Source organism: Musa acuminata, chromosome BXJ1-1 (assembly GCF_036884655.1).
Source record: "Musa acuminata AAA Group cultivar baxijiao chromosome BXJ1-1, Cavendish_Baxijiao_AAA, whole genome shotgun sequence".
Classification (NCBI taxonomy): domain Eukaryota; kingdom Viridiplantae; phylum Streptophyta; class Magnoliopsida; order Zingiberales; family Musaceae; genus Musa; species Musa acuminata.
In genome coordinates, this window is record NC_088327.1 from 36,409,627 (window position 1) to 36,424,565 (window position 14,939).

Below are 14,939 nucleotides of genomic sequence, written 5' to 3' on the forward strand. Positions count from 1 at the left end.
CGGCAATGCGCTGCACCCTTCCACCGAACGATGACCGCCGTCCACCATAAAGGCGTAGCTGTCGGGACGGGAACCGAGCGCAGGAAAACTCATCTACGTCGCTACGCGGGTCCCACAGAAGGGTTGTTATCACAGGCAAGTGAGAACTCACTTTCCCTGTGCCCTACCTGGACTGAGACAGCTGAGCCGCACGCCCTGGTCCACCGTTGCCTCCCGTGCATATAAGAAGGGAAAGGAGGGCGTCGAAGGCAGCCGAGAGGCGACACTCGACAGAGGACGGAAGCGGCGAGACATGCAGCCCGCTTCGCTCCTCCACATCCTCCTCCTGATCTCTCACCTTGCTTCGGCGGTCCCGGTCGATCTCCACTCCCACGGTAACACCGCCAAACCCAGATTCACGTTCTTTCTCTTGAATCCTCATGTGGCCGGCGTGCTTCCCATTCTTGAATCGGTCATTTCGAGATCGATCTCGTAGCGTAATTTCTGAGTCCTTGGTTCTATCTAATTCGTTTTTTATTTTCTGCTCGTCTGACTGTTAATTGTTGGCTGTTACTAGATCGGTGCCAGTTGATTTTGGCAACTCCACTCGACATTAAGATCCAGTTGTATCTGTAAACTAGTGTGATTTTGTTGTCTGTTCCACTTGTAAAACCAGCTGATTAATCTGCAATAATTGGTGATTTTTGTTTTGCCTGGGGTCTAGTGTTCATCAGGATTAGGATAATTTGGGAGCGTTGATTGGAAGACATCTTCTTCTTATCAAATTGCTGTTTGAAGGGGGTTTACAAGCTTTGCCTCCACGTTATTCTAGAAACTTAGCAAGTTTGTGTTTTCAGTCAAATGATCGGGGTTGGTGTTTGTTGGAGAAAGCCAAGCCTGTCCTAAAAGTGTGGTATCCAATGTTTTGTTACCACAAACCTGATTTCCTACGTCAACAGCCAAATATCACTTTGTAAAGCGTCTTCTTAGGTGGTCAAGTACAATTTCCTCTATCCATCTAGTTATGCGTTATGGCTTCACCTTGAACTTGTGCAATGCCTATCGATAGCTTTAATTTCATCATCCTTTTGTTGTTTCCACCTATATATATGACAATTCATTTTGTTTACTAGGTGAAATAGATTGGTCGGCCAACGCATATGTTGTTTCTACTTAAATTGTAGGGTGCTTCTGGACTGAATCATGTCAAAGCAAATGGGTGGGTGGATGCAGTGCAGGGCTTGTGGTTGTTGATCGGTCAGATAATTGCAATGGTCTCTGTGGAGAATCGAAATTTCCACCATGCCTTCCCTTTCATACACATTTTCATTGTTGTAAACCAGGTATCATTGCCCCCCTTCTTCTTTAACTTTAAGCAAGCTGTTTACATCCTTCAACTTCATGGTTTAAAATTGATTGAATACCATTTCAAAGAATACTTCAAAGGAGAACATTAACGTTTGGTCCCATGTCTTAACCTTTTTATAAACATATCTGATGCAATTTCAGGTTCATTGCAAATTGAAAGTTGAGGCAGAGAGTTTCTTTGTACCTTGAAATCACTGTGATGCCAAACCTGCAGTTTTACCATTTTCATATGACACCTGGAAATAGTTCACAACATAGATCACGTGTCTAATCTTTAGTAATTATTGAGATAGGAGACAATAAGCAGGTAAAGGATAGAGATACTGTCTTCTTTCTGAGAGGTTTATGTCTAATTTTCTCAATGCCGGATCTCCATTTATGTGATACTGGTGGTTGACAAACCTGCAGTACTTTTTGGCAATATTACTTCTGGATAGTGCCCTCTTATTCTTTGATAATGTCCTCAGTTAGCTCATGAATATCTTCACCTGTCTTAGTTGGTAAACAGAGGCATAGTTCCATCCTTCACTCAGAAGGGGTAATTCTTACGATGAAGTCCCTCTCTCTTGTTTGTTAAGAGGCGTAACTCCACTAGTCAGACGATGAGATCTTAAACCATTTTAAACAGGCATTTTAGTCAAGACCATTATCTTATGTTTCTTGAAAATAAACTGTAATTATTTTTACTTTATTAATGACAAACAGGATTGTTTCTGATAGATTTGCGTTGGTCTTGTTATAAACCACATCCATCTTTTCAATGAAATCATACAACCAGTTCCCCAGATGAAGAACTGTTTAAAGATAACAATCTTCTTCATTTAGAGATCCATCATCTGCTATTTCGGTGTTGGACCAACATATCTTGATGCATGCTACCCTGCATGGATAGTTTTGCAGATTGGAAGCTACAGTTGATATTTTAGTGTTGGACCAACCCAAGGAAACAAATATTTAAATTGCTTGTCAGTCCTCAAGGAGATGTCCAGAAAATTGGTCTCATTTTAATGCTTATCCAACAGCTTCTATGGAATGAGTCTTAACAGCATTGGTCGAGAACGTATAAATTCAGCATGTTAGTTGTAAGACAGTAAATCCATTGTATGGGTCCAATCCTTGCATGTTCTCTATGGTACTAATGGGGTGTTATCTGTGCTCTATGGTTGAATTGGTGAACATCCTCCCAAACATTTTGTAAAGTTTTACTGGATACTTAAATGGTTACTATGCTTGTCCTGGGCAAGCATAGACTTCCTTTGTTTTTCTTTTTGTTTGAATGCAAATGTGCCATATTGTGTGTTTGCCTCCTTGTAAACAACCTTACTGTTTAAATCCATATGTGGATATATTTTTCTCGGTGAACATCTTTGGTGCCCTGAGACTATAGTTGTTAGATGGAAATAATATTTCAAAAGTATATTAAACTAATTATTCCTTGTCTTATGAGCAGAGAGCCCAAGGTTAACCAACAAGTGCACAATATGCAAGAACAAGTTAGACTTTGGTGACGAGTACATATGTTGCACTGACTGCTCAGATCCTTACCTCATAGAAAAGAATAGAAAATTGGGCTACTGTAAGACTGGTGCAGTGCTGGCAGTGCAACTAAAGCCACAAGGTAGCTATCCTTGTGTATTTTATCCCCTTGTTTGTGCCACCATGAACATCCACAGGGTTGTTCATAATGGAAATGCAATAATGCATTTTGTTATTGATAAGTAAAATTTTCATCTCGATAGGTAAACAAATTACTTCCGTTTTCATGTCTAACAAGTTAATAATAATGGAAGTGGTTTCATCCATTGTTAAGATGCAACTTAATACCTCTACAAATTTCAGAAGTTTTCAAGTGGGTTGCTGGGCCATGGATGAAGTGTTCTTCTCCCTGTGATGGTGGAGTTCGTTATAGAGATGTTGGTTGCTACGGAAGCACTGATGATCCATCCATCAAGCACTACCCTGTGGATGACAGTAGGTGTTCAGATCAAGAAATGGTGAGTCAAAATGTTTCTCTGATAAATTATTTACACTTGATCTGCAAAATCTTTAATAAACTCTTTGTCTCTTCTTGACATTATATAAATTGGATCGATAAAAAAGTTAGTCATCAATATACATGTTGGATTAGTCACAGATATCACAAAAAGCTCATTTACTAGTTTGTGTTTGGCTCAATCATTGAATGGGTTGCTGAATAACACCTCTATGGATTTGCATGTCTCTGAAAAAAGCCCTTTCAAACCAACATCTAGAAGCTCAGCCAATTGATTTGTTTTCCTTGACCTATGGAAAAGAAATTCTTATCATGTCATGTAATCCAAGCTTCCTTGACTAGAACTTATTAATTAGGGCTCTCATAAGACAAATAAGAGAAATATTTACGTATCTTCTTAAGTTATATTTCTACACATGATATGACTTAAAAATATTGATCAGATGTCCCTAAATGTTACTTCCATAAGCTGTACAAGAATTAATGAAATGATCCAGAGAAACAAGAAACAAAACTTTTCCAGTTGTATGTTATGTGATCTGTTGAGTAGAAAATTCATGTGCCACATTTATAGTAATGATTTTTCAGCCTTGATGCTCCCAAGAACGGATGCTTCACCATATATTGCCATAACTACTCTCAATTCTTCTCTTGTTTGTATTTCTGCCTTGTTCTTATTTCTTCTTTGTTCTTTCTGTTCTGCCAGTTTGATGTTTTTGGACTTGTCTACATGCCATTTTTATGACTTTGTTTTCTGCCTTAATGCCCCAAATTTTCTTAGGACTATATTTAGAGCAACATTTCTGTATGCTCCTAGGATTTCAGTCTGAGGTTATTCTTACCTAATAGTTCTTTTTATAAAATTCTGTCTGAATGCAAACAATCTATTGTGTCTTCACTCATAAAAAAATGTGTTCTGCTGTCTAAGACCTTTTTACTTCATGATTTGATCAGGAGAACAACAATCTAGATAGTTGGTAACTTCTACTTGGCAAATAACAAGACACCAGCTTTAGAACCTTAAAAAATTGTACTTTTGCAGTTATTGTTAATCTATTAACCACTGGGTGGAGTGCAAATAGCTGACAATTATGATGGTTTAGAATATTTTTCAATATGAGTCTTACTAAAGATATGAAGACATGAAAAAGCAAACAAAAAGTGTTAGCAAAGCAATTGATACAACTTATCTTCATGTTCTAATTTTTTTTCTTATAGCAATGCAACAAATCTACATATTTTAATTTCAATATCCATTTTAAAGGTTTGCTTGGAGTAACTGAAGATCTCATGTTCTTGTGTACTGTGAGATCCCTTGCGTAGATCCCATAAAGTAAAAAAGACCTATTTACTGGTTTTAAATGCTATCTTGATCGTGAATAACACATGATGTTGCTTCTGGGGATTATGTATCTGTTGATGAAGAGAATATGGCTCTTAGTTTCTTTTGATTTTTGATGAAAAATGTTTGGAGAATGTTTTTGGAGTAAATTTAAGCTGGGGAAAGTTTTGTGGTTTGAAGGGTGCTTTAGTCCTCAAACCAGGTATTACAATATGGATATTGAAGCCTATCTTGTCTAGTAGCTCAAGCATTAGATGAATGAGCAGTGGTCCGAAGTTGGCATGGTTTCCGAGTGAAAGATTCTTTGTTCGAGTCTCCAGCGCCTGGCGATTTTCCTTCTTTCAATTTGAATTCCATGTCTTGAGCTTGGGTCATGTCATCTCACGTGATGGTGAGCTAAAGTATAGTTACTATGTCCTTTCATATCTACCAAATTAGGTTTTCGGATGACTTGGCTGTTGTCAAAATTGACACCACAGTACCCATCCTTACGGTGAATTATTGGACTTTCTGATCATTTCATGATCCAAATAGATGAAACTATTGAGTTTGATAGTATCAGCTAAACTTCGGCCAAAATTCATATTTTTTAAAGCGTTATGCGCGAAATGGCTAAATTAGAATGATTTTAGCTTTGGAACAAGGCTTCATGTCATAACAAGCAGAAAACTGGGGATTCCTCTGAAACTTTAGACTCGAGACTTGAAGCTCAAAATCTCCTATGATATTCATTTGTAGGTGCTAGGATGTATTATGAGCTAGTTCTTTCATGTGTTACGTCTAATTACTATTCTTAATTGTTTTCAGCCCCTTAGGCAGGAGCCTTGTAATCTGCAAAGCTGTGGAGATTTGAGCATCAGTGAATCAAGTGACAAGCCAAGCGGGATGTCTGGGTGGTTGGTTGCTTTGCTTGTTATTCTTGGGCTCGTGGCTGTCGGTGGGGTTGGTTTTGCAGGCTACATTTGTTACAAGAGGTAATGATACGTTCCTTTCCTTAAATTTATGGTGCTTTTTAATCGTTTAACGGAACATAGTGCTACTTGATAAAAACAGCAGAACCTTTTTTTTTTCCTTGTTTGGTGGCTATTTTATGTCTTGCCTATCAATAGTTAGTCACTAAGTAAACATAGCAGCTTTGGACCTTCGACACAAAAAAACTGTAGGTACCTAGTGGCATATGTTATTTGAAACAATAGCCTGTGCTTTACAATTGGAATTGTATCTACCTAGAAGTTCCGAAGCCCGTGGCATGTCAATTCACTTTGAAATGCCACCACCCGCCATGCACTTTGATATGGTGTCATCTCTGTGGCAGGATGTACTGATTTGGCAAAACAAAAAAGCTGCTTGTGAGATACTGGCTCAATTATAGCTTTTATTATACTGGCTGGTTTCCTTTGGTTTGTCTAATAAAATGTAGAATTGGGGGAAGTTTTAGGAAGCTACAGATCATTTCGTCCATTTTCGGTTGTTTATCTTGCAGGTTAACATAGAGCTTGACTAGGCATTTATATCGAATACATTCTTTGTTTGATATGAAGTTAATTTTTCATTTCTTTTTTGCTACTGCCAACAGGAGAACCTCGGCACCAAGTGGCTTTGTGTATATTATGCTGGAAGGGTATTCTTGAGATATCGCTTTCTTCGGAGTCATCCTTGAGCTGATAATTCATTTGTGTATATTATGCGAAAGGTTTGCGTGTGGAAACTGTGGTGTCAAACCGGAGCAGGTCAGTATGTCGTTGGAGTCCCATTTATCATATACGCATTGTGGTTTTCATGTTATGTTTTGATAAAAACTGCAATGAAAATATCGATTCTTTTGGCAGAAAGTGTCTTGAGACTGATAATTTTACGGAAAGTGCAAATTTGATAACTGAAACGATGCAAAAATGTAGAATTAATACTTGGCAGCATGCATACGTACCTGTTAAATTTTCCGTCAAATTCTTCTGTCATCCAAGATCAAGATTTTGTCTTCTTGACCCATCAAATGAAAAAGAATCGGACGAAAGAATACCATGCTTCAGAAGAAGCACAACATATGTGGCCTCAAGTATAGCCACATGATCCTCCAGCAATCAGCTTTGTCTGGAGCACGAGGCTATCAAGAACCAAACAAGCAAACTCATTCTGCCGTATTGATCTATCCCCTGCAACGAACTCATGAACGACTCCATCCACCTCGATGGTACTGCACCCGGGGGACTTGGCTATTCCCTTGCATCCCATGAGACTTCTCACCTGTCCCACATCATCCCATCTACGAGCTTCCGCATACAAGTTCGAAACAAGCACATGTGCCCCTTCATCATTAGGTGCTAACATCATTAAATTTCGTGCAGCCCTCTCAGCCAGCTCCATCTTCCCATGGATCCTACAAGCCGCAAGAAGCGAACCCCATATCAGATTGTTTGCTGTCATAGGCATCTTCTCGATGAGATCAATCGCTTCCTCTATGAACCCGGCTCTGCCAAGTAAGTCTACCAAGCACCCATAGTGTTCGACTCCAGGAACAATACCATATGACCGAGCCATTAAATTGAAATAGGCAAGCCCCTCCTTCACCAACCCTGAATGCCCACATGCACCAATAACAGCCATGAGAGTTACGTCGTCAGGTCTCACATCTCTGAGTTCATGCATTTGATCGAAGAGGCCTATAGCTTCTCTTCCACGTCCATTAGCCGCGAGACCCCCAATCATTGCATTCCATGTGTGGGCATCTTTGCAGCGCATTTCGTGAAATATTTGCAATGCAATGTCAATGCAGCCACATTTGGCGTACATATCCACGAGTGCATTCTGCAGACAAGTATCCTTCCTTACCTCATTTTCCTCGATATAAGCATGAATGCGTCTGCCCCAGTCCAGAGCTCCAAGCTGCGAACAAGCAGACAACAGACTGACCAATGTGACCTCATTTGCTTTTACTCGTGAAAGCCGCATCTCTTCGAAATGGCTCAAAGCTTTTTTGTAGCAGTTTCCTTGCACGTAACCAGATATCAGAGCTGTCCACGAGAATACATCCCGCACAAGCATGTTATGGAAGATGGCCTCGGCCTCAGCCAGGTCTCCACTCTTGGCATACATGTTGATCAAGGCATTTCCAAGAAAGACGTCACAGGTAATCATCTTGTCCTCCTCCATGAAAGCATGAACAAGTTTCCCCTGCTGCAGATCCCCCAGCTGAGCACATGCTGACAACGCAGTAGCCATTGTTATCTCATCAGGCCTCGTGTAGCTGCACGTCATCTCTTGGAACAGACTCAAAGCTTCTCTGCAATGTCCACTCCGGACGAAGCCGCCCATCAGGGCATTCCATGTTGCGGTATTTCTAGCGGGCATTTTCTCGAATGCATCCATGGCATTTATCGTGTCTCCGCACTTTGCATACATGCTCACCACGGAGTTGCCGACAGCCAAGTCACTCTCCCATCCGTGCTCCAAGATTCTCGAGTGAAGCCGACGACCCCTCTCGAGGGCTCGCGACTGGCCGCACGCCGAGAGCAGGCTCATTACGGTGACCTTGTTCGGCTCGACGCCGACCTTTCTCATCTCATCAAACAACCGGAAACCTTCATCCAGCTGATTCAGTTGCAGGTAACCAGAGATCATCGACGTCCACGACACCACGTCCTTGTGCGGCATTTCATCGAACATCTGCCTCGCGACATCAACCTTTCCGCAGCCGTTATAGAAGTTGATGATTCCCGACGTTACGAACATGTCCGAATCGAAGCCGCATTTCATGACCAGCCCGTGCACCGCGCTTCCGGTGGGAAGATTGTTGAGCTGCGCACAGGCTCTCGCTGTGGCAGCATAGGTGTAGGTGTCGGGCGAGGAGCCTCCGCAAGCCAGCAGCAACTTGAAAGTGGACAGCGCATCCCTGGGAGCACGCTGATGCGTGTAACCCCTGATCATGGAGTTCCACATGAAGAGATTAGGATGGAGAATCTGGTCGAACACGCGACGGGCGTAGACCGTGCCGAAGAGGGCAGAGGGAGACGTGAGGAGCGCAATGATTCGGCTGACGGCGAAGGTGTCTTGTACGAGGCGAGTGCGGATCATTCGGGCGTGGATTTGAGCGAGCTGCTGCTTCGAGGAGCAGCTCTGGAGGAGGAGCAGGATGATGCTTCGATGGTCTCGAGAGATCCATGGCTCGTAGGTTGCGGGAAATCGCTTGGGTTCGAAGCAGAGATGGCGCATGTGACGTCGGTGTAGTGGTTGAATCGTGTTATTCACTTTAATGATTTTTTATGCATCGCCGTCCGCTCATACAGACATCAAAAGCCTATGCTAATTGATGGTCAGATATATGAAATAATTATAATCAAGAATATATAATTAATCTTTTATGATATTTATGATCTTTCGGATATAATTTGATATCTATGACTTGCGGGATGTTAGTAGATATGATTTGATATTCATAATCTATATAATTTCTTTAGATATAATTTGATTTGGTCCCCCATAAAATTATACTCTCATTGAATATGTTAATCTTGGATTTGAGTAAAAGAAATCAAGATTTTATATGAATATCAATCGATCTATTATGTGTTGAAATATGAGATAGATACTCGTAGATCTCCATTTGATATTTTATTCGAACCAAGTGATAGTCAATAGTTATATAAGATTTGTGCATAAATAAATAACACCAATATTATCACAATAGATCATCGACGAGGATTCTAACTCTTAACGAAATGTGCATTTCAGATAGAAGAGATATGATCCATGAAAGTTGAACTATGGTGAATGTCATAACTTGATATTTGGCTTTAGTTTTTTATTTAGAATACTAAGAAATATGATTACTACAAAAGTATAAAAATATGTCATGATTGAAGTGAAATCATCTTAGTTCATGTAGAAAGTACTTAAATCGAGATGTTGGTCACGATAAATATATAATCCATAATGTAAAGTATTCTTCAAATATTATAGCAATTGCTTTGCAGCAGCCCAAATGTTTGTTCAGGTCCACAAGTCTCTAATGTACTTGTGTTGAGAAAGAAAACTTTCTTTAGACATCAGAATCAACTCAACACTCGAGAAATCACGAAGATCACTAAAATATTTTATGAAAAACTTATGTGAGAGCATATGTAAGAACTGATATATGTGGAGTGTATGTTTATGACAAAGAGATCATCAATATATATAAGAAAAAAAATATAGTGTAACCATCATAGTGATAAATAAATAAATGATACATCAAACTTAGGGTTGGTTAAACCATAGGATATAAGAAATTATTTATGTTTATTATACCATCCTTTGGGTGCTTACTTGAATTCATATATTACTTTGTATAGCTGACATACATGTGTTGCACCAATAAATCCATGTGGTTGTTGTATAAATAATATATCTTCATTGAGTAAGAAAGATATTATCTATATCAAGTTGATAAAAATTCCATGCATAATTGATAGCTAGGGAAATGACCACCTACGTTATTGTTGATTTAACAACCGGATTAAATGGTGCAATGATAATAAATTCTAAGGCATTAAAAACAACTGGATAATAAGGACTAGGTCTCTAAGTATCATCCTTGATGCCAATTAAGGATGTTTAAATATTTGGTAGGCATATATTAGTACAATGAAGTTCAGTAATGAATGTTTGGTAGTTTAATAGACTCTTTTTGGTTCATAGATATTATTTTGAGAATGAGTGATCATTGTTAGGATCATTATTATGAAAACTTATTCGATAAAATTGATATCAAAAATTTATTCGACTTAGAATATAAGTAAGATAAGTAGTAATTAAATCAGTAAGCAATAACAACGAAGAACATAAAAGAAAATGCACACAGAATTTATAGTGATTTAATCATCGCGACCTACATCCACTCTCGATTCTTCCTCTGTCGATGCTATCAACTTTTACTAACATTCTTCTTTTCAACGGGCGAGGATCAACTATTATTGTTATAACTCTTTTATTATTTTCACATGAGATAATATTTATAACTCTTTTTTATAAATAATCCTTATACCTCCCTTAGAATGACTTAAAAGATTGAGGAGGAACGAACTTAACACTTTCAACGTAGTTTTTATACTTAGAATCACAAGTTTTTCATGCACTTTACTTGCTATCTCAAGTAATAATGAGTGGGATATTTATAAGCCCCAAATAGTTTAAAAAATAGAGCCAAAAAATCTTATCACTAAGTTTTCAAGGTACTGATAGTACTATCACCAATATTGGGTGGTACCACCAGTTACTGATGGGGATATAAAGAGGAATAACCTTTGTATATGAACAAATACTAGAAGACCATAATACGTAGCGGAATTAAATAGAAACACAATCAAACAGAACACCAAGATATACGTGGAAAACCCCTTCAATGCGAAGGGTAAAAACCACGGGGCAAACTAGAGATAATCCACTATGAGAATAATGAATATACAAATCTCAATCTCTTGCCCTAAACCCTAGCAACAACCACAAGAGAATAACTGGGATACAAGGATCACGTCACTGCCCACAATATCTAAAACCTCCCTAAGTAATCACAGCAAGAGTCTACTGTAGATTTGATCTAACCTGAGATGAGAACACTGCTAGATGATTAAGAACAGTCTCTCTGCGTTGTCCTTGTCTTCTTCCCTTTCTTTCTCTTCCTTTTCTATCTTGTTCTCCTTCTTCTCTTTGGAATCCCATGACCTTCAAGATCTGTCTCGTTGCTGCCTTTTTATAGCTTTTTTTTGCTTCTAAAACGCAGCCACCACACCCTCCTAATCTTAATTAGAGTTAGGTTAAGAGGGGGTGTGGGCTGTGGGCTGCCCTAGCCCACATGGGCTGAATATGGGCTATCAGCCCAACAACCTCCCCCTTCAGCCCATAAGGGAGGCTGTCCCATGACTCCTCAATGTGAAGCCATGCCGACCAGCTGTCGGCATATCTCCTGTCTTTCTTTTGGTAAGGTCTTCGTCAACATGTCTGCTCCGTTGTCATCTGTATGAATTTTCTGAAGCTGCAACTGCTTCTCTTCAAATACATTTCGAATCCAATGGTATCTGACATCTATATGTTTTGATTTGGAATGAAATATTGGGTTCTTACGCAAATGGATGGCACTCTGGCTGTCACAATGCACCACATAATTTTCCTGTTTCAGCCCCAATTCTTGTAAGAATTCTTTCATCCATAACATTTCTTTGCATACCTCTGTAGCAGCAATATATTCTGCTTTTGTGGTGGAGAGAGCAATACACCTTTGTAACCTGGATTGCCATGACACAGCTCCCCTTGCAAAAGTAAGTACATAACCTGAAGTAGACTTTCTTGTATCTATATCTTTTGTCATATCTGCATCTGTGTAACCTGTCAACACATGTGGTCCACCTCCAAAGCTTAAACAAACCTTAGAGCTCCCTCTGAGATATCTAAAAATCCACTTCATTGTTGCCTAGTGCTCTTTGCCTGGATTTGCAAGAAATCTACTAGTAACACCCACTGCATATGCGATGTCCGGCCTCGTACATACCATTGCATACATTAAACTTCCAACTACTGAAGCATAAGGAACCTTTTGCATTTTCTCCTTCTCCTCATCACTTGACGGACTCCGTTCTGAGCACAACTTGAAGTGACCTACAAGAGGAGAACCAACTGGTTTTGCGTTGCTCATACTGAATCTTTCCAATACCTTCTCGATGTATTTCTCCTGTGACAACCAAATCTTCTTATTTTTCCTGTCACGAAAAATCTGCATGCCTAGTATTTGCTTTGCTGGCCCCATGTCCTTCATTGCAAAAGACTCACTCAGTTCCTTCTTCAACCTGTCAATTTTAGACATATCTTTCCCTAGAATAAGCATGTCATCAACATAAAGTAAGAGAATAATAAAATCTCACCAAACCATTTGATGTACACACAATGATCTGAAGTCGTTCTTTTGTATCCATTTTCTATCATAAATGAATCAAACTTTCTGTACCATTGTCTTGGAGCTTGCTTTAGCCCATACAAGATCTTCTTCAACTTGCAGACAAAATTATCTTTACCTTTGACTTTGAAGCCTTCTGGTTGCTCCATATAAATTTCCTCATCCAAATCACTATGAAGGAAAGCTGTCTTCACATCTAACTGCTCAACCTCCAAGTCCTAGCTAGCAGCAATACCAAGAGCAACACGAATAGAAGACATTTTAACAACAAGAGAGAAAATCTCTTCAAAGTCAATACCTTTCTTTTGACCAAAGCCTTTCACAACCAATCTAGCTTTGTACTTTAGTTGAAAACAATATTCTTGAGTCTTCAACCTAAAAACCCACTTGTTCTTCAAGGCCTTCATTCAATTTGGTAGCAGCACCAAATTATAAGTGTGGTTCTTCTGAAGAGCATCCATCTCTTCCTGCATAGCAACTAACCACTTCTCTTTCTGCTCACTTTCAACTGCTTCCTGATAACTCTCTGGTTCACCTACATCTGGAAGGTCGACGTTGTCTAGAAGATCTTCTCAACTGAGGTTCTGTTGGAACTTGCTCTCCTACTTCTTCTTGCTCAACATGTCCTGCAGGTAGATCAACATCAGGTTCTACACTATCTTCCTGCACATCTCCCCCATCACCATGATATATTGGAGGAATAACTGGGTCACAATCTGCTAATCCTTCTGCAGAAGTCTTGGCCTGTGTCTTCTTCTTCAAATCTTCAAAGGTTTGATCCTAAAAAAAGACTACATCTCTACTTCTGAATACCTTCTGCTTTTCTGGATCCCAAAGCCTGTAACCAAAATGATCATGTGAGTAACCAAGAAAAATACATTCTTTAGACTTACCATCCAGCTTTGACCTCTCATTGTTTGGAATATGTGCAAATGTGCGACAACCAAATGCTCTCAAATGCTTGTAGGAAACATCTTTCTCTGACCATACATGCTCTGCAACATCACCATCTAGGGCTGTACATGGTGATAAGTTGATCACATCAACTGTAATCCTCAAAGCCTCATCCCAAAACCTTTTGGGTAGCTTGGCCTGTGAAAGCATATATCTAATTTTTTCCATGATGGTGCGGTTCATCATCTCTGCAATTGCATTATGCTGAGGTGTACCAGGAACTGTCATGTCATGTTGGATCCCATGTGACCTGCAATAGTCATTAAACAATCCTGTATACTCACCACCATTATCTGATCTTATGCATTTTAATTTTCTTTCTGTCTCCCTTTCAACCCTGGCATAAAACTCTTTGAAGACATTAATAACCTAATCTTTGGTCTTCAAAGCATAGGCCCAAACTTTCCTGGAAAAATCATCTATAAAAGTGACAAAATAAAGTCCACCACTTATACCAAGAACATCAACAGATCCACCAAGAGTTTTTGTCCTCAAAGGACCACATACATCTGTATAAACACGGTCTAAGACATGCATTTTTCTAGACAAAGCAGCACTAGCAAATGAAACTCTATGTTGTTTACCAGCCAAACAATCAATACAAGGGTTCAGATGTATACCTCTGAGATATGGCAATACCTCTCTCTTGGAAAGAGCTTGCAGCCCCTTCTCGCTCATGTGTCCCAATCGCCTATGCCACAACTCCATACTGAAGTCTTTCTCTATAGCATTTAACTGCTCACCATAAGCTTTAGCCTGCAACCTGTACAAAGTATGACATTTCTTTCCACTAGCTATAACAAGAGAACCCTTATTGAGCTTTCATTGCCCTCTGTGAAATCTGCTTTCATAGTCTTCATCATCTAGTCTTCCAATTGAAATTAAATTCAGCCTCAAGTCAATCACATGCCTCACATCCTTAAGCACCAACTTGCAGCCAAGGTTGGTCTTTAAATGGATATCACCTATGCCAATGATGTCTACTGTGCCATAGTTGCCCATCTTGACAACACCAAAGTTTCCAGACCTGTATGTAGCAAAAAACTCCCTCCGTGGTGTAGCATGATAAGAAGCACCTGTGTCAATCACCCACTCAAGATCCTGACACACACAAGAAAAAATATCATCAGAAGGAAACAAAATCAAATAATCACCACCCTGCACTATAGCTGTAGTATTATCCTTTGACTCTGTAGACTCCACTTCTTTTCTCTTTTTCTTGTTCTTCTTAGGTTGCTTACATTGGTTCTTGTAATGTCCTTTCCCACCACAGTTATAGCAAATAATATCTTTTCTTGATCTTGACTTGCTCCTACCCATACGTGAACTGCTTCTAGACTTTGACCTTCCTCTGTTCTCTGAGATAAGTGCTTGTGAATCAT

At 39.5% G+C, this 14,939-nt stretch overlaps 2 protein-coding genes across 4 annotated transcripts; one reads left to right on the forward strand and one right to left on the reverse strand.

Moving 5' to 3' along the window:
• Positions 1–217: 217 nt before the first annotated feature.
• On the forward strand, positions 218–7,592 carry LOC103973333 (uncharacterized). Of its 3 annotated transcripts, none has more exons than XR_010514892.1 (7): positions 218–374; positions 1,164–1,322; positions 2,798–2,965; positions 3,187–3,341; positions 5,490–5,656; positions 6,259–6,412; positions 7,456–7,592. XR_010514892.1 is itself a non-coding variant. In XM_009387868.3 (6 exons), exons 1-6 carry the CDS (start codon positions 293–295, stop codon positions 6,311–6,313), a joined length of 786 nt encoding a protein of 261 aa, XP_009386143.1. In that variant the 5' UTR covers positions 218–292; the 3' UTR covers positions 6,314–6,514. The 3 variants fall into 3 exon arrangements, 1 of the variants encoding a protein (XP_009386143.1); XR_670828.3 differs by lacking the exon at positions 7,456–7,592 and adding an exon at positions 7,028–7,159; XM_009387868.3 differs by lacking the exon at positions 7,456–7,592 and having other exon boundaries at positions 6,259–6,514.
• Positions 3,352–8,891, reverse strand: LOC103973332 (pentatricopeptide repeat-containing protein At3g22690-like). The gene is made up of 2 exons (XM_065190900.1): positions 6,610–8,891; positions 3,352–3,630 (listed from the first exon to the last, which is right to left on the reverse strand). The coding sequence occupies exon 1, from the start codon at positions 8,889–8,891 to the stop codon at positions 6,735–6,737; it is 2,157 nt and encodes a 718-aa protein (XP_065046972.1). The 3' UTR covers positions 3,352–3,630; positions 6,610–6,734.
• Between the last annotated feature and the right edge of the window lie 6,048 nt (positions 8,892–14,939).